The sequence below is a fragment of the Balaenoptera ricei genome, chromosome 15 (assembly GCF_028023285.1).
Source record: "Balaenoptera ricei isolate mBalRic1 chromosome 15, mBalRic1.hap2, whole genome shotgun sequence".
Taxonomy (NCBI): domain Eukaryota; kingdom Metazoa; phylum Chordata; class Mammalia; order Artiodactyla; family Balaenopteridae; genus Balaenoptera; species Balaenoptera ricei.
In genome coordinates, this window is record NC_082653.1 from 15571784 (window position 1) to 15593728 (window position 21945).

A 21945-nucleotide genomic window follows, 5' to 3' on the forward strand; every position below is an offset into this window, starting at 1 on the left:
CAACTAGAGAAAGCCCTCGCACGAACCGAAGACCCAGCACAGCCAAAAATAAATAATAAATAAATAAAAATTTTAAAAAGTAGCTGTAAAAAAAATAAATAAATAAACAAACTCGGGCTTCCTAATACTGCACTGTCCTCACTGGGCAGCACACCCCACCGTCATCACTTTGTCTGGCAAACTTAGCTCCCCAGGCACTGCTGAAGGAAGTGACTGTGAAATGTGGGTCCTGTTTTAAATTTCTTCTCTCCTTGGGCTCTGGACACAGCCCTTGGGTGCCGGCTGGGACGGTCCTTGATGACGACCAACCCTCCTATTTCAGGCCAGCCAGACCCTGTGCCTGAGTGTGGAAAGAGTTCTCCAGAAAGTTTAATAAGCTGAGAAGCTAACCTTATAAGGCAGGAGCCTTTGAGATGACAGGGACAGCGTCTTTCGGAATCACGGCTGCGAGAAACGAGGAGAAGGACAAGGGCAGATGTTGACTAGTTCTTCACCTTGTTCCAAAGGACTGGGTTCAGAACCCTCAGGAAGGTCATGCATTCAGGAGGAGGCGCTGTGTACACCTTACTCTTGGAGTCATACCTGGGTTCAGATATGGGCCTTCCTACTTCCCAGCTGCATGACCTTGGCTGGGATCTGTTGATCTCCAAGAAGCCCATCTCAGGGCCAACTTCCAACCTCCAACAGGGCTGGTACCCAAAGCCCTCGCCCACCTTCTCCTCCCTTCTTGGATTGGTAAGGAATCTTTCAGTTACAAGTGACAGAAACCCAACAAGGTGGCTTAAGTACCGGGGGATCTGGAGGTTCAGCTGAGGTCACCAACACTTCTCTCCTGCTCTGCCTTCCTGTGCTGGCTTCATTCTCAGGCGGGAGGTATGAAAATTATTTGAATATGATGGGAGACTATGAACGTTACTATGAGCATGGTGCAGAGGAAAGAATATGGGCCCTGAGGTCAGAGAGACTTAGACTCGAATCTCTGCTACTAAGGAGCTGTGTGATCTTGGCTGGATTTCTTTGCCTCTGTGAGCCCGTTTCTTCACTTGTCTTGAAGTAATAGACACCTACATCTCAGAGTATTAATATCAAGTTCAAGCGAGATAATATATGTGACAATGCCTGGTGCAATAAATGTTATATATTAGTCCTCAAAAAATGCATAGGAAGGAAAGCTCGGCAGCCCCCATCAGAGCTCTTGTTCTCTGTGGTGAAGCAACTCTGAGCAGAGGGCATCGGGAAAGGAAGTAGTTTGCATGTCCAGAGATCACAAAGCAGACTCACTCTTGTACGTGAGGCCCCAGCCGAGGTCTCAGAATGAACAGTGGGGTCAGGAAACCCGAATGTGAGTCCAGACTCAATATGGCCAACTGTCGGGCCTCAGCTGCATCATGAGTCAAAGCAGGATGCTGGCTGAGACAAATGCTGAGGGCTAGGAGTAGCTACCCCGTACATTTGCACGGGGCTGGGTAGTGCCCTTCTGATGGCCCTCCATCTCATCCCACGGACCACACAGCCCTGCATGCTCTTGTCTCACCTCTCTGACCTCACTGCCACCTACTCTCTCCTTTGTACACTGTTCCAGGCACGGTGGCCATCCTTCCAGCAAGTCAAGCTTTTGTTCTTGCCTCGGGGCCTTTGTTCTTGTTCCCTTAGCTTGGAATGCGTATCGTCCATGTCTTCCGCCTAGCTTCCTCCTTCTTGTCATTCATTTCAAAGGTCATCTCTTCAAAGACCTGCCTAGATCCCTCTGTATAGAGCTGCCTCTCCCTACGCTATGTATACATACACACACACACACACACACACACACACACACACACACACTGCTCTCAGTCTCATTACTCTGCTTTGTCTTCTTTATGGTACTTCTTTGAAATGGTCATTTATTTGTTTACATGGTACACAGAATCACTGTGAATATGATAGTAACAAGTCTAAACGGATCTTGGTGTGTTGTCTTGCACTAGTGACTCCAATATTACAGGTGTTTGCTGACGCCACCGATGTAATTTTCTGAAATGGAGACTAACTCTTGGTAAATCTCCAAACAAAAACTTACAAGTGTCTCTCCATTCTACATAGTTCATCCTGGGAAAAAGAATAGTAAAAGCTTGTACAAGGTACTTTGTATTTAGATGTAAATGAGGTTTGGCTTAGCACCAGGTGTTTATAAATGAGTTTCTCACCAACATACGTGTCCAGTTAGACATTTGCATGCGGTGCTGAATGCAGGACAACTTTTTTTGTCGTGCAGGATTGTCCCAGAACACCTGGCAGGACCTCTAGCATCCCCACCTCTGCCCATTAAATGCTGATAGGTCCCTGTTATCCGTGTCACAACAAAGCACTCTCACGCATTTCCAAAATGCTTCCTGGTGGGCAGTACTGCACACTGTGGGAATCACATTATTTAGAGGAAGGGTTTAGTACTATATACCTCAGGGTCTGTGAGAAAAAAATGCAGTAACCTAAAAGGCTCTGTATTGTGTCTGGCATATGTAAGTGCTTAGTAAACATGAATTTACTTCATCTCTTTCCCTTATTCTGGCCATAAGTTCTCAGTCTGACCAAGAGGGAACATCTACCATCAAGCCTGGCAACACGAAGGAAGATATGCTGACTATTTCAGGGAGTGAGTGAGAACATTAGGCAATAGGAAGCAGACATCACCCCCACTCCCAGAAAACCTGGCAGAATAGCATGACAGTTATACAAATAGATGGTGGAACTATTATGTGAAATACTGTAGAGCAATTTGACTCAAGACCTAAACTTAGTTTTCGGTGTAACTTTGCTCCCTCCCAGCCGTGGAGTAAATTTTTAAGACTAAGAGAACCCAGGCTCAGGCTAGGGAACTGCTTCTGGATAAGGACGGGCAGGACCCAGCCGATCCCCTCTGAATGCTGGGCAGTGCCTGGCCTGGCTTCCTCAACGACAGAGATGAAGGATGCCAAGGTGATCCTATGTCCAGACTCTCACACCAGACCCTTCGTATAGGCTGGTCCCTCTGCCCAGCATGCCTCCTCTCCCTCACTTCCCACCCCTTCTCCCCCTGGCCGTCTCTTCCTCATTTTTAAAGTTCAGGATGTATTACCTCCTCCAGAAAAGCTTCCTTGGACATCCTAGCAGAACCGATTGTTGCTCCCTCCTGTGTCCACAGGTTGTGTACTTTCTTCTACCATAGCGTTTCCAATGTTGTATGCTTGTGGGCTGAACCGACTCCCCAGGTGGCCTGCAAGAGCTGTGTCTAGTTCATCTTTAAATCCCTGACAACGAGCTCAGTGCCTGGCACACAGTAGGTGTCCAACAAAAGTTTACTTCCTACGCCACCTGCCTCTCCCCTGGCTTTGGATTCCAGAATAAACGCACCACAGAGTCGATGTCACAAAGGTTCACAATACCATCATCCAGGCTATAGATGGAGGCTCTCATTTTTAAAAAGAGGATAGACTCTGGTCCAAATGACAGTTTATTTAAAACAAAGGTGACAAGGTGGAGGAAGGAGGGAGAACAACAATTCTAACATAAAAGCACATAGGAAGCATCTCAATTTTTTTTTTAAAAAAGGCAGTGGAGGAAGCTATGTCTCATACATATACAAACTGCTGACCTCGATTGGTTATTTACATCCAAACTTTATAAAATAGCATTTCAAGTCAGCTCTTAAGCCAGTGTTATTAGTTTTTGTTACAAAAAGTTAAAGCTACAAACTTCACATTTTTAAGTTGTACGTCTGCAACAGCATTTAAGCTCTTTTTTTTTTTCCCAAGTTGGTCTGAGTGCAAGCTGGTAGAAGAGATTTTCTTTTTCGAAACACAAAAAAGAACATGGATTCCAAATACAATGACTATAATCCTGATGAAAATACAGACATAGTGCTTAAGAAAGAATGGTGTGAGAGGATGTGGACTGGGCAGGAACAATTTTCCAGTAAAAAAGGAGCTGCAATCTTTAGAGGCAACATGGTATGCTAGAAAGGGCCCTGGAATAAGGATCAGAAGACCTGGATTTGAATTCTGGCTCTGCCATATTCTAGCTACTTGACCTTGAGCAACAGACCTTACCTCTCTTGAGCCTCAGTTTCCTTATCTGTAAAATGAGGACAGTAATACCTGTATCACCCAGAGCCATTAAGTTTTCAAAGATAAAGGGTTATTCAGATCATCTACTTCTTCTTGAGTGAGCTATGGTACGTACTTTGTATCTTTCAAGGAATTTGTCCATTTTATTTAAGTTGTTGAATTTATTAGCATAAAGTTATTCATAAAGTTGTTATTAGCCTTTTAATATCTGTAGGATCTGTAATGATGTCACCTCTCTCATTCCTCATATTGGTAAGCACAACTGAATTTTAAATGGTATAATAATACATCTCTGGCAGCAGGTGCTAAATAAATGTTTCCTGGATCAGAACCTACAGTCTGGAGGAGTCAAGGCTATAGTTCTTAAGTTGCTTGGGAGTACTGGGTCTGTCTGTGTGTCCGTCTATCTATCTATTTAACCACGTATCCATCAAGTCAAACATTCATCCACCAATCCATCCGTCCATCCAATTGGTGGTTGGGAGAAGGGACAAGGAAAAAGAAAAATGGAAATTTGCTTCAAAATTACTGATGAGGAAGCAATAAAGATATTCCTGGAGAATCTGAGATTTTTAAAAGACACAGTTAGGTCTGGGTCGTTGTTTCCTAGGAGAGAACAAGTGAGAGGCCCAGGAAGCTTGAGTCACAAATGCTCAAGCAATGACTGACACTCAGGGCTCAACGGAAGCCAGCTGACCTATCTTGAATTTAGTATTCAAGGAAAAAAACGACTAGGATTTGCTTCTCTGCCCTCCTGTCACAAGAAAACAAACACACCTCGTCAGGAAATCCATCTCATCCAAAAAAAACTGACTTTTGGCCAAAGGGCTCTGCCTAGCTAGACTGGAAAGCAATGTACTTTGTTGGACCAGCATGCTGGATGCACACATGCTTGAAACAAAATAAACCTTAGATCGAGATTCATCACCCAAGAATATTTATGGGGGAAAACCGAACCTTCTTTTACTTGGCTCTAGCTTAGGAAGGGAGAAGAATGGGCATTCCCTTCCTGTCTGGCCAAGTGCAAAATCCTTTAAAAGAAAGAGAGAGAAAGAGAGAGAGACTGAGGCAGGACTGTTAATTAGCGCAGCAGATGGTGTAGGAAAATCCATGCTCCATACTTTGGGTTTTAAAACTCACTTGGCCGTCAGACTTGACTACTAATTCACTGGTTTCCCAACCTGAGAATGCCAGCTAGAGTTTTTTAGTCTGTGCAAGAAAAGTGGTCATTTCATTTTTACAAAGACTTGTTGGATAAACAGGGAACTATATTCAATATCCTGTGATAAACCATAATGGAAAAGAATGTGAAAAAGAATGTATATATATGTATAACTGAATCACTTTGCTGTACAGCAGAAATTAACACATCGTAAATCAACTATACTTGAATAAAATTTAAAAAAAAATAAAAAAAGACAACTTGTGACTTTCCTTTTCCCTGTAAATACTGGTCCCACATGGTGAGGCTATGAATCCGGATTCTACCACTTACTACCTGCACCACCTTGTGAAAGAACTTTTTTCTCTCTGAACCTGTTTCCTCATCTATGAAATGGAGATAACGTACATAATTCACAGAGTTGCTGGGAAGTTTGGAGCTGCCACAAAGGGCCTACCTACCTAGCGCAGTGCCTGGCGTATAATGAGTGGTCATGATCGCTAGCTGCCGTTTATTATTGTAGCGGGATCCTCGAATTGTCCTCTGTTGTCTGTACCTGCCACAAGGCTGCTTAGCTGGCCAAGCCCTGCAGACCGACAACAGCCTCTTGCATTTTAAAAAACTTGCTGTAATTGCAAAGAACAGAATCCGGCCACAGAAGAGGAACATTCCCTGGCTCTTCACTGATCCCCAGGTTCGGGTAGCAAAAGTAATAATGGAATCAAATTACAGTATCCTTAGGTGCAACCTAGTCAAAGCTCCCCTATCTGAGGGGAAGAGGTACTAGAAAACAAAAAGACAGTTGTCTTTCCCAACTGTCTGCTCTTGGCTGTGTGACTAAGTGACATGTGGCCTTGAACCAAGGCTCCAGAGGGATGGCTCAGTGCTGTCTGCTGCAAAGCCCTCTGATCTGCTTTAGGCCCTACATCTGCCCGCGTGATGCCTGTCTGCTGCCCGGCAGATGCTGTGGAGCTCACGGAATGGCTGAAACGGAACGATCTGGCTCCCCTTGGGAACCTCTTCACAGCCAGTCGCCTACCGAAGTGACAAAGCAAGAGCAAGTTTCCATGAGCAGGATTCCCTGAAACAACTTCACCAAAACTGACACAAGTGTCTTCCCTCCAAGAAGGGGCTGCTTGGTTCAGTGAAGCAGGAGTGAGAAGCCCCGAAGTCCAATTCCAGCTCTTACTTTAATTTGCTTTGTGATTTGGGCCATGTCACTTCTCCTCTCTAAGCCTCTGTTAGACCAGATGATGCCTATGGTCCCTTCCAGCTCTGGCATTTTACGGGTCTGGGTTGAGTCTCCTGGAGAACAAATCTTAGTCTGATATTCATTTACCCTTTCCAGACCCCGCAGCAGTAAAATGAAAAAGAAAACAGTCCCATGTTTGAATGTGGGTCTCAAAAGCAATGCCCTCTACCCCTGTCTGTAAGGAATGTGGAGCAAAACGCCACGTGTGTAATCTTCACATGGATGATGAGAACTTCAAAAACCTTTTCCCTTTTGCAGACTGAACACAGCTCCACTTTGCTAGGAGTTCCTGGCAGGCCTGTCCCCTTGCTGGATCACGTCTCCTCTTAAGGCACTGGGCAGTGTCTTTGCTGTAACTCTAGGCAGTTGGGAGAGTAGAGATGGATGAAAGGCATTGAAACTGCAAAGGCCAGTCTTGCAAGGAGTGTGCCAGGCTTCTCCTGGGACTCAGAAAGTAAACACCAGTGCTCAAGGCTTTCCCTTGGGCATCACTGATAGCTCCAGAAGCCAGGCATGGCCTGCACAAGGCTGAAAGCGTGGTAAAGGAACCGGCCCCAACCTAATCTGTCAGTGCAGCCCTGCAAAAGGGTGGGGTTGGCTCCAGGGGGTGGAGCGCCCCCAACAGTCTCCTGGTGTTCTCTGCCCTCGTGTCCCATAGTACCATAATCTTACAGAAAAGAGGCAACTGTTTAAAACTGTACCTATACAGAGATGCCACCACGCCATGTGGGGCATCTAGTTATAATTTATATATATATGCATATTTATATATATTTTTTAAAGTCTTCCAGAAAGAACCACTGAAAGCTACTGGGAGAAGAAAAACAAAAGACAATGGGACACTTTCCCAGCTCTCACTCAACTAGGAGTCTCTGTTTCTGGGGTTGAAAACTCTGAGTTTCAAAGCGCCCACATGAATCCTCTGAAATGATATAACTGCCCAGTTTAAATACACACATCAGGGCGGCGCGCTGACCGGCACAGCAGCCCCGGCCACTGGCGCACGTTCCTGAGTTCACAGAGGGGCTGGAGAGATGATGGAGGCAGCTGGAGGGGCGAGCGAGCCAGAGTTCACCGTCGGCCTGGGGCCCCGCCGGCCTGACCTCCCTCAGAAGTTTTGCTGCCGTCGCTTCTTGGCCTCAATGGCATCAAGGATGGGCTGCCGCTTCGACTGGTACTTCTGCCGGATCTCTTCAATCTCCTGCTCCATCATGGGGTCCAGGGCCAAGAGCCTCTTCTGAAGGTCCTCCACTGTCCAACTCTTCAGCTACAAGAGAGGTAGAAAGTATAATCATGAGAAGGTCCATGTCAGTGGCTTTTTGAGACAACTTATCCCAGGAAGAGTTCTTTTTCTTTTGGCCGTGCCATGAGGCTTGTGGGATCTTACTTCCCTGATCAGGGATTGAACCCGCGCCCTTGGCAGTGAAAGTGCAGAGTCCTAACCACTAGACCGCGAGGAATTCCCCTGGGAAGAGTTCTTAGTGCTAATCTCTTTGATTTACTGTTCCTTGACCAGGAACTTAATGAATGAGACTTTCATCTCCCCTCTCTTGTAAATTAATTACATGGATTCATTGATAGGGCACTAGAATAACAGTAACTTGGTATATACAGCATAATGACTGCCTCCTGGCTCTCGTCCTACCCGTGACATGGGCGTCCGCACGGTGGCCATGTCTCCTTCGGGACCCTACACCGGGGAGGACAGATGCTCGCTGAGGATCAGGTGCTCTCCCCGGCCCCCGTCTCCCCGCACCCCAGTGTCTCGACACTGTCATCCTAGTCATCGCTAGCATTTACTGGGGGCACCACTCTACGTGAGCACTTTATATGGATGACCTTCGTAAGTGTCTTGGGAATACAGACACAAGCCCTTTGTGGGGGTGGTGGGACGGGGGGCTAGCTGGAGAAGCCCGGAAACTTCTGAGATGAAGTTTCCGTCATGCAGAAAGGAAAAAGAGGACCTGATATCTGTTAATAATAAAGGCAAGCACTTACACAATGCTCTCCATGCGCCAGACACTAAGTGCTTGACATACATCATACATCAATTAATTTAATCCTCATGACAATCCTGTGATTTCAGTATATTATTATCCCTATGTCACAGATGAACAAGCCAAGGAAGAGGGTGGCTCAGTGATTTGCCCAGTGTCTCCTGGCTAAGAAGGGGCAGAGTCAAGATTCAGACCCAGAGGCCCTGCTCTTAACCAGCATCGGGGGCAGGCAGACTCGCAAAAGCACAGGTTTGAGAACCAACTCAACCTGTGTTGGAAACGTGGCTCTGCCTCTGCAGATGCTGTGAGACTCACGCCAGGGACCGATCTCTCTAGGGCTTCCTCATCTACAGAAGTGGGGCCACAGGGCCTCATCGTGTTTGTTATAAGAATTAAATGAGACCGTGGCTGTCGGGTGGTCGGCACAGCGCCTGGTGCCCTGTGCGCTTAAAGATGGCAATGAGTGTGACAACACACAGTCTTGGCTACAGCCCAGGGGGGCGCCATCCTCCACCTGTGTCTGCAGCTGTCGGGCGAGTGGCCGTATGTGTGGAGTGTTCACTGCATCCGAGCGAGGCCAGGCCAGGCTGGCAGGGGCGGGAATGAATGCCGACATTCTCCACAGCAGGTGGTGAGGAATTCCGTGAGCTCACAGCCAGTGCAACAGGCACCGTGTTTCAGGAACTCAAAAGGCTCACTCAAGTCTCACAGGAGATTTATAGAATCACTGGCTCCCTCAGCCCCTTCCTGAGGCCTCACCAGGGAAAGGGTATCGAAAGGTGGGTGAAGGAGCCTCTTTCTGTCCCCCCCTTCCCTTTACAGGGAAGCGCTGGCCTCCCTAGAAATGGCTTAGTGACCTGTCACCACAGGAATGGCCCTTGGTCCGCTTCAGGGAGGTGGTCTGAGAAGTGAGAAAAGCCTCACAGTTCAAGACGGAAGGTTCTTTGTAATGTGAGAAGGGAAAGACTTGAGAGGGTGTGGAAGTGCTGGAAAGTCGGGCTGAAAAAATCCATCTCGCCTTCCAGCCTGTGTGGTTTTACACCATCCTGGAGGCTGGTGCTCTTGGTGCAGGGACACCCCGGAGGGTGATGCTTGCCTAGTCTTTAGCTTTTTCGATTCCTGCTCCAAAGAGAGGACACCCCAAACCTAATACTGGATGTAACTGGTGGTTAAGGACAGATCCTAACTGCACTGGCTATGTAACCTTGGACAAATAACTTGCCCTCTTTGAGCCTCACTTTTCTCCTCTGGAAAATAGACAATCCCAGTTCCTCCACCCTTGGGGTGAAAAGAGAACTGGACGAGTTCATAATAGGTGTGGCGCTCTTAGTGCAGGACTTCATGTCGTATGTATTTGGTGGACAGTAAACATGCCATAAATGGTAGCTATCACTGTTGTTATTAGTAACCGTTATTGTTGTTGCTGTTATCAATATTATCGTTATTATTAATATTATTGGGAAGTCTCTAATTAATCTCTCATCAATAAGCTGTTCCTGTAACCTCGGATCCAAACCAGAGTCAAAGGAGTGAAAAATGTATGGAAACATGTTAATATAAATGTTTCAGACATTACATGAAATTTCTAAAAATCTTATATTTGTATTTGTATGGAAATATGTATGGAAATATGTTAATATAAATGTTTCAGACATTAAAAAAAAAAAAAAAAAAAGGAGTGAAAAAGAAAATATTCTACTCTATTTTGGGTTAACAATGCCTAAGGGCTGGCACTTTCCCACAATGCCCGTTAACGTCTACATAGTTTAACAAAATAGTTTTCATCCAACCATTCATCAAATATTCACTGAGTACCTACTATAGGCCAGGCACTGTGCACTGAAGGCACATAGGATCCTTCCGTGGAAAGAAAAACAAAAAGCTCCCCAAATCGTTGCCCTTACAAAGCTTACATTTTAGTGAGGTGAGACAGACATATGACAATTAACACAGTAAATTAGTAAATGACTCTTAGATTAGAAGGTGTTACAGAAAAGAAAAAAAATACAGTGAAGGAAGGCGAGTTGGGAATTGGGACGGGAGGCTTGCTTCTGATCCGTCCATTTGGATAAAGACTCAACTGCAAGACGAAGGAGTGAAAGTCGGTGGAACTGCACTGGCTTGCCAACTTGTCCTGCCACTTCAGGACACCACCTCCTCCCTAGGCCTCAGTTTCCCCACTTGTAAGAGAGGGCTGCCTAGATGATCTCTAAGGTCTTTTGAAACTCAGTGGTTCTCAAAGTACGATCCATGGATCACCTGCATCAGAATCACTTGTTGAAAATACAGACTCCTGAGCCCCCAGCCAGAGCTGCTTGATCAGGCTCCCAGGAGGGGAGGCGCAGGACTTCAGATGCTAAAGAAGCTATTCAGGCGTTTCTTTTTTTTTTTTTTTTTTTTAATTATTAGCACCTTTTAAAATTATTATTTATTTATTTATTTTGGCTGTGTTGGGTCTTCGTTTCTGTGCAAGGGCTTTCTCTAGTTGCGGCAAGCGGGGGCCACTCTCCATCGCGGTGCGCGGGCCTCTCACTATCGCGGCCTCTCTTGTTGCGGAGCACAGGCTCCAGACGCGCAGGCTCAGTAGTTGTGGCTCACGGGCCTATCTGCTCCGCGGCATGTGGGATCTTCCCAGACCAGGGCTCGAAGCCGTGTCCCCTGCATTAGCAGGCAGACCCTCAACCACTGCGCCACCAGGGAAGCCCTCAGGCGTTTCTTATAAGCCCTCAATTTGATAAGCGTGATCCTACACCTTCTTTCTCGTTTTCCTGGCAGTGAAATTCTCACAAAGTAATTGCTGCCTGTCTCTGGTCAAGGCTTCTTCTAGGTTTCCAATTTCTCTGCAGCTCTTTTGCCCTTGATTCTAATCTGGGGGCAACAACAAGAACCCTGGCTTTATCTCAGCCGCCTTCAGACTAATTTACTTGCCCTAAGGCCCTTGGGGCTTAAGTTACACCCGACCTATTAGAACACAGCCAGCCAGTCACACCATCCAGATATGGATTTTTCTGAAAACAAGCTCAGAGAATGGTTTTATGGTGCCAAGTGTAGCATTTCACCTTCCCGGTCCTTGGTGGCATAAATAAATTTCAAATGTATATCCTGCAGTAAAATAGCTGTGGTTCTACAGTTTGCTGCAGCCAGCATCCTGATGGAGAGTAAATGCTCATACCAGCCACAGAGGTAGCTTGAGCGGTTTTCACTAGCTAAAGGGAATATCACCATTGAGTATGTCACCTAAACCCTAGGACTGAAACATCCTCTCTACACTGTGATTCCCACAATTCCATCACTAGACCAGAATTCTCCTCTGAACTCCAGACTCACACACCCTGATCAGATCCTACTGGCTACCTCCGTCCCTTAACACATCCAAACTAAAACTCTTGCGTCCCATCCTCCCTCATCCCCAAACCTCTTCTCCTTACCCGCCGGTCTTCCCCATCTCAGGAATGGTACCCCCATCCTCCCAGGTGCTCAAAATCATCCCCGATTTTCCCCTTTCTGTCACCACCCCCTTGCCCACATACAGTCCTTCGATCTAGTCTCTGAAATACTGGTATAACTCAAATCCAACCACTTTTCTCATCTCTGCCTCCAAGCCCTCAATTCAGGCCACCATCATCTCCCAGCAACAAACAATTAAAAATACAGAAATGAGCCGCCCTTATGTTGCCTACTGCATTTAGAATAAAATCCAGCAACTCACCAGGGGCTACAATGGCCCTACATCTCTGGCCTATCGTCCCCTCCGACTTCATGACCGCTGTTGCTCAGGACCCTCTAGCTATGCTTTATTTCAGATCGTCAGACAGGCCCCACTTTTCTGGCCTCAAGGGCTATGCAGTTAATGATCCTCCTGCCTGGATGGCTTGTGGCCAGTTCTTCCTTATCCTTTTGGCCTTAGCTCAGAATGTGAACTCCTCAGAGAACTCAAGCAAGCCCTCTCCTGCAAGCAAGCAAGCCCGTCTTATCTAGAAAGGCTGCTGGAGGAGCAGCTGGGTTTAGGGGGAGAGCAGCGGCTTTGAGTCAGATGGCCCTGGTTCCACAGGTGCCCTGCCTTTGGGAGCTGGATGGCCCTGGGCAAGTCTTTAATGTGTGCCGCACCTGCCTGCTTTCTCAATGGAGGACAACAGCATTTCACCTACAAGGGAAGTTGTGAGGCTTAGAGGTGTCGGTAAAGTATAAAACATAGCGCCTGGTGCGCAGAAAGAAAGTAGATAAATGGAAGCTGCCACCTTAAGTCCTTTTTTGGAAAATGGAGGAAATAGGTGAGTAATATAAATAGTAGCTGCTGCTGTAAGAACTGAGCTTGATGAGCTCACAGCGTGGTGCAGGACACACACCCCACTCACAGGGGCGTCTCTAGTGAACTCTGTGTGAGAAACCCCGAATCAGATGGTCCTGGCTTGTTTCTTCTGGGCCAGACGACAGCAAAGTCCTCAGATTGCCGGCATTAGGACGGAGCCAGAAGTGATTTCTGATGGGAAGTGATTTCTTCTCAAATGGCCTTAGCAACCCTGAGATTCTGAATGACGGCGTGTCAATGTCAGTTGCACAAGTGGCCTAGAGAACAACCGAGAAGATCTGGCTGGTGTTTCATCACAAGCAACAAGTTATAGGAATTACACTGACAGTGAGCCCATCTTGAATCAGCGGGGTCAAGCTAAACTGAACACATTAGAACATACAGGAGAGTTTCATCCTGCCTTGGCAACGAGGCTCATGGTGAACAAACAATCCAAGGTATAGGATTTAGACCTATTTCAAAGTCCTGCTCCTCTGCTGCCAGAAACTCTCACCTCAGAAGTCTATCATGAGAATGGTGTCATGATATGTCCCTAAAAAAAAATTCAAACATGTCATCCCTTCGGGACAGGTAAGTCAGGCTGATACCCTGTCACAGGTGATGTTTTATTTCAGCCAAGAACGAGGAAAGAACACACCTTTGGAATTTAGCAAGATGACAAGGAAGCTTGATAGAGGCTAAACGTCGGATGAAACTACCAGCAGGCCACCCCATTCCTTTACCACCTGCCACTAGAAGGTTAGCAAAAGTGCAACAGAGAAAACATATAAAGGTCAGGCAAAAGGCATCTAAGACATGGATTTAGTTCCACCAAAGATACGTTCCCTTTCTTGATGTGACCTTATCTTTATCTAGGGGTGGATTCAAGATTGGGGAGAGGTGACTCCAGTAAGATAAGACTCTCTGGTGATGCAGTCACCTCGCAGCAGATGAGTGAGAAGATAGCCAAGCAGAAAAGCAAGGACGCTGACATCCAAATCACAGCTGGTGTGGATTAAGTAAGCACTAGATTATTCGATTTCAAAAGACCTTGCTCCTTAAATAAGCCTTGTGAGAATCTTAATGAGAGATTTCCTCTGATTCAAATTGTGGTCATGCCAAATCATGTTTCCATCAGTCCCTTATAAACTCTTCCTCATGCTTCTCCAATAAGGAAGAAAAGTGGCAAAACTGTTATCAGTGAATTATTACTTCAATCCCATTCTGAGCTTATGATGACTTCAAATCAATACATGGAACGGTTACCAGAATTCCAATCAAAGCAAACATGACTGCACGTGTATAAAATATTTACCAAGGTGACTGGAATGAAATGCAGACTTTAAGCCTAGGTAAAACAAAGACATCTGTCTTCAAGCAGGCATGGTGATATAATGACAAGAGCTCTGACAGGGGTCAGAAGATTGGCCTCAGACAACCTGAAGATTGCATCCAGAGAGCCCCCTACCCAGAGAGGGTTCAGTATGAATCGTGTGTGTATGTGTGTGTGTTGTGTGTGTGTCTGTGTGCGTATGAAAGATGTAATTTGATAAATGGTATAAACAAAAAGACAAAAAGCAAAAGGGTTTTTTTTCTTTAAATAATGGGGTTTTACTATAATATAAAGAATAGGGAATTCCTTGGTGGTCCAATGGTTAGGACTCTGAGCTTTCACTGCCGAGGGTGTGGGTTCAATCCCTGGTCGGGGAGCTAAGATCCCACAAGTGGTACAGCAAAAGAAAGAGAGAGAGAGGGAAAGAGAGAGAGAAGAAGAGAGATAGAGAAAGAGAGAGAGAGAGAGAGAGAGAGAAAGAGAGAAGGAGAGGAGGGAAGGAGAGAAAAGAAAGAAAGAAAAAGAAAGAAAGGGAGGGAGGAAGGAAGGGAGGAAGAAGGAAAGGAAGGGGACTCCCCTGGTGGCGCAGTGGTTAAGAATCCACCTGCCAATGCAGGGGACACGGGTTCGAGCCCTGATCCAGGAAGATCCCACATGCCTCGGAGCAACTAGGCCCATGCGCCACAACTACTGAGCCTGTGCTCTAGAGCCCGCAAGCCACAACTACTGAGCTCATGCGCCACAACTACTGAAGCCCGCGCACCTACAGCCCATGCTCTGCAACAAGAGAAGCCACCGCCATGAGAAGCCCGCGAACCACAACGAAGAGTAGCCCCCGCTCACCGCAACTAGAGAAAGCCCGCATGCAGCAACGAAGACCCAACGCAGCCATAAATAAATAAATACATAAATGAAACAAAACAAACTCTATGGAGATAAAACATAATCAAAAAAAAGAAGGGAAGGAAGGAAGGGGGAAAGAAAGAATAGTACTAGCATTCTCTTGGTAATTTGTGGTTTACTGAAAGTCATCCTTAAACTTCCGTGACAAAATGAATTTTTGAAGAAGTACTTTTACATGCTTAGAATTTACTCCAACTCTGTTCTGGCATGAACTTTTACAACTTACTCTGAAAATCACAAGGCACCTGCTTTTTGCTGTTGTTTCGGTTTGGTTTTGTCTGTGAGTTTTATAATAGCCGTTGGCCAAAGGTAGTCAAGTCTTGACCAAACCCAGATTTTTCACTGCCATCATGATTCTGGCTTTCCACAGCAAGAACCCAAAAAGAAATTTCATACCCCAAATACAAAAGAATAATGGATCTCAAGAGGCATTGCATTGCTAATATTTAACATTATATCTTTAATTATAAAGATGCAGTGAGTACCAGCTCTGTGTCAGACACCTGTGCTTGGCCTGAACTGGGCAGGAGTAGGGACGATTGAGGGCTGTGGCCAAGTAAGGGTGTGTATGGCACAGAAAGGGTATGGCAGGGTCCTTTCACACTAGAAGTAGAAATAAACGAGGTAGATAAGTCATGAAACCAAGCTACAGTATGAGGCATTACTGAGTAAGTGCCCAATGACTGCTAATTAGAGCTCCTCTGAATTGAGTGCTATGTGCTAGGTAGGCATTGTGCTCAGCACTTTACATGCATCATCTCATGTAATCCTCAGAAGAGTCCACGAAATAAGCAGTGGTATCCATCTTACAGAGATGGAAACTGAGACTTAGAGAGACACAGGAATTGTTCCCCTGACCCCAGAGCCAGCAAATGTAAGTGGCTGGGTTAGGATATGAGCTCTTGCATGTCTGAGTGCAAAGCCAAGCCAACTCTGTGTCAAGGCAACATGTACTACAGTTGAGAGAAGGAAGAATCCCTGTGGTCAGAGTCTCTGAGAGAAAGAGCTTGCCTTTTTACATATTTATAGTGCAAAGAAGGGGTACTCACTCTAATTCAGGGAAAGTCTGAATTGTAGAATTTTCAAAAATGAAATGCAAATCTTGTTATTTCAAGTAACTATCACATATGAGGTACAGGGAGCTAATAAAATTAGGTTAAGTAAATGAAAGGATTTACGAGTTCACTTATCAATATGGCTAATAGCTACTCAAAATTCCTCTGGGTGCCATGGCTTTTCATGCCTCCATGCTTCTGCAGAACAGAATCTCCCTGTCTTCGGATTAGGAGATGCCCATCCGACCCTGAAGCCCAGCTCAAGCTCCCACTCCTCTCTCTCCCCAACTCCCTTTTCCTTTTACTGAAGTGGCAGCTCTTTAAGAGTAGGAACTACCTCTAATATATTTTCAGAGAGTCAGGACAGCAGAAAACAGTTCTCAATGAATATTTAATAAAGAAATAGATCCTTCAGTCTTGAAGCCTTTGCTTGAAAATGATACTGACTTTTTATTGGCTTCCCTCAATTACTAGTAAGACACCGGGCTTTTCGGAAGCTTTGAAAATATGTAATCGATAAATAAGCCTAAGAGCATAATATAAGTGTGTTAAGTAAGGTTATGTCAGTTACTCCAAACTGACTCATGCATGCCAAAATCAAAATAGCTCATCCAGTGTAATGACTGCAATAAAGTTACAAGGGAAAATGGACAGGAAAATCCACGCTGGTCTTGATTGCTGATGATTGCTCTTTAAGAAAAATTCTATTTTAAGAGTAGCTCTAAATTGGTTTATAGATTTCACACTTAAGGAAGACAGACTATGAGAGGAAAATTTTCAGGAAGTTAGCAAACACATAGCCTCCTAGAATAATTAAACGTCCTAAAATAACTGTCAATGTCTAAAGGAGGCAAAGTAGAGGAACAGAGCTGAATATGATGCTCTTGATATTTGAAAGCACTAAAGGGAGACATCAACAGTATCATCGTGGGCTTCCCTGGTGGCGCAGTGGTTGAGAGTCCGCCTGCTAATGCAGGGGATACGGGTTCGAGCCCTGGTCTGGGAGGATCCCACATGCCGCGGAGCAACTGGGCCCGTGAGCCACAACTACTGAGCCTGCGCGTCTGGAGCCTGTGCTCTGCAACAAGAGAGGCCGCGATAGTGAGAGGCCCGCGCACCGCGATGAAGAGTGGCCCCGGTTGCCACAACTAGAGAAAGCCCTCACACAGAAACGAAGACCCAACACAGCCATAAATAAATAAATAAAAATTAAAAAAAAAAAAAAGAAATTACCTTTAAAAAAAAAAAAAAACAGTATCATCGTTCTTGCGGGACATTAATCTTTCAGAGGATATGAAAACCTAAAAGACCAACTGCACCAAGCTGCTGTTTTAATGTAGCTGGATAATTCGGGAAAAGGGCTAGCTAATCACACAAGAATCCCTATAAGTTGTGCCTTTGCACACTTTCTTGGGTTGGAAATTTCCAAGGTAACAAAAAGTCCAGGCTCTTTTCTCTCTTATCTTACCAAATAAGAAGAAGCCCAAAGAATCCCAAGCAAAATCTGAAGGCTGAAATACAAATTAATCTCACTTTATTTAATAAAGGTAGTATTAAAAGGTATCTTCAAACATAAATAGGATCCAGTCTAAATACACTAAAAGAACAAAATGTTTACAGAAAACTAGTCAAGAAGGAAAGTACAAACTCTCTGAGTAATGAACAGCACTCAATTTCTGGAAAGCATATAAAACCTCTATAAGCCTTACTGCTGGGCACTCCCATGTAATGAAGGGTCAGAGATTTACAACCTAAGTACCCCAAGAGAAATATTCTCACAATATCCTTTGAGAAAAAAAAAATTCTGCAGTAAAAACAGGTTAAGTTCTATCTGCAAGGCATGTCAGCACCTTTCTGCAATGGCCATCAAGTTTGGGGACCTAAATTCCTTACAGTATCAAAAAGAAAAAATTAGGTCTAGATAGAGGGGTGTGTGTGTGTGTAAGACTTACTCTGCCCAAACCACAAAACTGCTAAATATGAATTTTTACCATTTTCCTTTTCTTTTTCTGATTTAAGACTTGTGTAAAAAGTCATCTTTTTTGAAGAAACTTAAATCAGAAAAATAAAAGCATTAATATGTATGTGCCCTAGATACTTAGAGACAGTCCTTTATTCTTTTCAACCAATGTTTAATCAGTATGGATAATCAAATGTGATTTAATTTATGCCATGGTAATACTTTTCAAATGTGTATCAATTCACAAACCAGAAAACATTCTTTGTAAAGACCATGTGTCCTAGTTTTTTAGTTCAGAAACAATGATCACTGTATTCCTAGCAGTAAGCTCATCCAAGCTCAGAGTTAAAAACACTTAGCTTCTCTGGTATGAAACTGTTCTTTAAAATTTGCATCCTAAATGTTTTCTATAGTGAGCAAGCATCATGAAGAAAGAAACTGTCTTCAACCCGGGGTCTGGCATAAAATTTGGAAACTATAATGACAGGGAGAGGGGAGAAGGGTGATAATAACAGGATATATATGGTAATATACCATGGGAAGGTATATTTCATGATTAAGATGATGTTTATATCTGTCTATAAACATAGTCTTTGTAAGTTCTAATTTTCTTAAAACCTTTCCCCTCGTGAAATGTCTGACTGTTCATAGCACAAGTATATCTGACCGTTACTAGCACAAGTAGATAGTTAGTACTGCTTTTGACTTGATAGTATTTCTTTGAAAAAGAACAGGAAGAGTGTATCAGTTACCAATTTATTACCTCTCAGCTCTGAGTGCAACCTTCTCTGTGCAATGCTCTGATAAACATGCATGTTGAGCGCTTCTCCTTTGAAGTGTATGTGATGTTTTTCTCAGGAGAGGCTGGAGGGACAGTGCAGGGAGGAGGCGGGTGGCCTGAGCGTCCAGCACTGGGGCCAGCAGGGTGGATGTGAGGACAGTTGGTGGAGTGTGGCCCAGCCACGGCCCAGAACCTGGTTCCTGTGTGACCTTGCAGCCTCAGCCTGGTAATAATGTTTCAGCAGTCCTGTCGACGTGGACACCAGAGCTCCCACAAGGTTTGCAGGCTCTGAAGGTCTCCTGGCCCTGCTGGTACCCAGACCCTCAATGCACGTCCATGGCACTGGTTGCTGCTTGCCTGCTCCTTGCCTGCTCCTTGCCTGCACTCCAGAGGGCCATGAATGGTCTGCCCAGAGCCGTTGGGCCAGCTCGGGTCTGGCCAAACCAGCAAACTCCTCTGCTAGGCCACGGGCTGAACCCCACCTTCTCTACTGAGGTCTGAACCCCTGGTAGTTTGTCCTTCCTTGGGGACACTCCGTCAGCCCTAGGGAACCATAGATAGTTTCCCTATACCTTACAGCTCCTCTTTTACCATAGGTAATAACTCCTTGTATTTTTTTTTTAATTTTTATTGGAGGATAGTTGATTTACAATGTTGTGTTAGTTTCAGGTGTACAGCAAAGTGACTCAGTTATACATATACGTATATCCACTCTTTTTTAGGCCATTACAGAGTACTAAGTAGAGTTCCCTGTGCTATACAGTAGGTCCTTATTAGTTATCTATTTTACGTATAGTAGTGTGTATGTGTCAATCCCGATCTCCCAGTTTATCCCTCCCTCCCTTTCCCCCAGTAACCATGTGTGTTTTGTATATCTGTGACTCTAGTCTATTTCTGTTTTGTAGATAGGTTCATTTGCACTCTTGTTTTAGATTAATAACTCCTTGTAGTAAACCGCCCCCGTTTAACCTACAGTGTGGTTTGTATCTCCTGACTGAGCCGAGACTGCTACAGGGAGACAGGGTGCCAGTGAGGACACACACGAGCACGCGCTTGCCCACTCGTGGAAGAACGTCCAAAATGCCAAACCCCGAAGAAAAATTTCAATTTGAAAAATGCCCAGGCAATTTCAAATCCAGAATAGTCGAGAGTGTTTATTTACAGCCCAAGTGTAGGATTAAAATACTCTTATTTCCTCCCACTGAAACCTATACTAATGGTGACTAGATAAACAAATTGTGGTTTAGCCATACAATCAAAACTACTCAGCAGTCAGAAGAACAACTCCAGGTACGTGCGACAACACCGATGAATTGCAGAACAGCACACTAAGTGAAAGAACCCTCCACAGAAGATTATGCCCTGAATGACTGACTCCATGCACAAACATCGTAGAAAAGACAAAACTAGCAGAACAAAAAACAGCATGAGGGAACTCTTGGGGGGGATGGAAATGTTCTATGTCCTGATTATGGTTGTGTTTACACAACTGTACACATCCGTCACAACTCAGCAAACTGTACGCTAATTTAATTAGCCAATTTTATGGTATATAAATTTAACCTCAATAAACTTGACTTTATAAAGCAAAAACTACATATAAAAAATTGTGGAAGGTAGTTCAAGTAATACTTAAAGGGAATTTTAGAGGCTTACATGCATGGATTAGAAAAGAGAGATGATTTTAAATTATTAAGTTTAATTATCCAATTAGAGAAGGAAAAAACCCAGAATAAACCCAAAGAAAGTAGATAAAGGTAATATAAATTTATGAATTCAAAAGCTAATGCTCAATGGCAAGGATCAATAAAACCAAAAGCTGAATCTTTCAAATGATTAAAAAAAACCAAACCAAAACAAAAACCCAGAAAACTTCTGATAAATTTGATCAAGAAAAAAAAGAAGAAACAAACACTAGGAATGAAAACCAAGCTGGAACTACATATTCTACAAATTTTAAAATCCAAAACTTGATGCCAAAAAATTTAAAAACTTATATGCGATCAAGATTTCTAGGGGGGGAAAAAACCCTAGATTTACTTGGAATAAAACCCAAAAGACGATGGACTAAGAAGTTTGGACCACAAGGATAAAGGAAAAAATGTATACTTAACTAATAGAGACACAGAAGTTGAAGCAATCTTTGAAAATAGAGATAACCATGATATTCCTGAGCAAAGTTGCTTCCCCTATAAGCAGGAAAAAAAAAAAGTTAACCCAATTTCCAGTTCTCCCAACAAGGCAGGCAGACTACTGACACAACTCCTGAAGCTTCCTCCTGTGGGAGAAGGGAAATCTCCAGGGGCCAGAACCATTGTAATAATACTAATCCCACCTTCTTATAATACTAACAGTGCTATTCCTGGGAAATCAAGAAAGCACACAGAAAGGTAGGACAGAAGGATAAGCAGAAGCCCCCCCTGGGGTTGCCTTGGTGAGAGGGTAGGATTTAAGGAACTTGTTGTATAATGATTATAGTAATAATTACTATAATATAAGCCAGCATTTTAAAAACATTTATTAACCACTATTAGCAGGTCACTACATCGAGTACTTTTTGTGTATTATCTCATTTGATCTTCATTAACTCTTACAGCTCTAATTGTTAACCTGATTCTTTAGGTGGAGAATTTGAGGTCTGCAGGATAACGTACTCTGTCTCCATCTGTAAAATGGAAAAGCCAGATAATCCCAACTAACCTTCTGGCAAGTTTCTGTGAGGAATAATCAAAATAAACATGAGGGTAGAAGTTCCCTAAGGACAAATTTTGACTGAAATCAAAAAACAAGGTATCTTCAGGCAGACCTTTGAAAGCAGCAGTATGTACTATTTCCCAACGGTGGAATCCCCCCTTCTCAGAGATGACAAGAAGTGGTCAAGAAAACGCTGGACGATGTCTCTTGCTGGAGACGTAGCAGGACTAGAACACACGCCTTTTAAGGCCCCTGTCCATTCTGAAAGCCCAGCACTCTCTGACTGACACAATGCCACGAGAGCTTATTGAGAGAGGTGAGGGCTTCTAGGAATTCCAGACATAGGCCATTTGTTACCTGTGCTTTCAGTGAAGCCAGGTGGAAGTGACCTCAGGACAGCCCTTCCTAGGGCCTGAGGTGTCAAGATACTGCTTGCAG

The 21945-nt window shown here is 44.4% G+C and overlaps 1 protein-coding gene across 1 annotated transcript in view; it reads right to left on the bottom strand.

Moving 5' to 3' along the window:
• Positions 1-3451: 3451 nt before the first annotated feature.
• The window catches only part of STK4 (serine/threonine kinase 4), a 95761-nt gene continuing 77267 nt past the window's right edge, over positions 3452-21945 (bottom strand). The window contains exon 11 of the mRNA XM_059897130.1: positions 3452-7763. Coding sequence (XP_059753113.1) covers positions 7605-7763 — 159 coding nt within the window. The 3' untranslated portion in view covers positions 3452-7604. The remainder of the gene's footprint in view (positions 7764-21945) is intronic.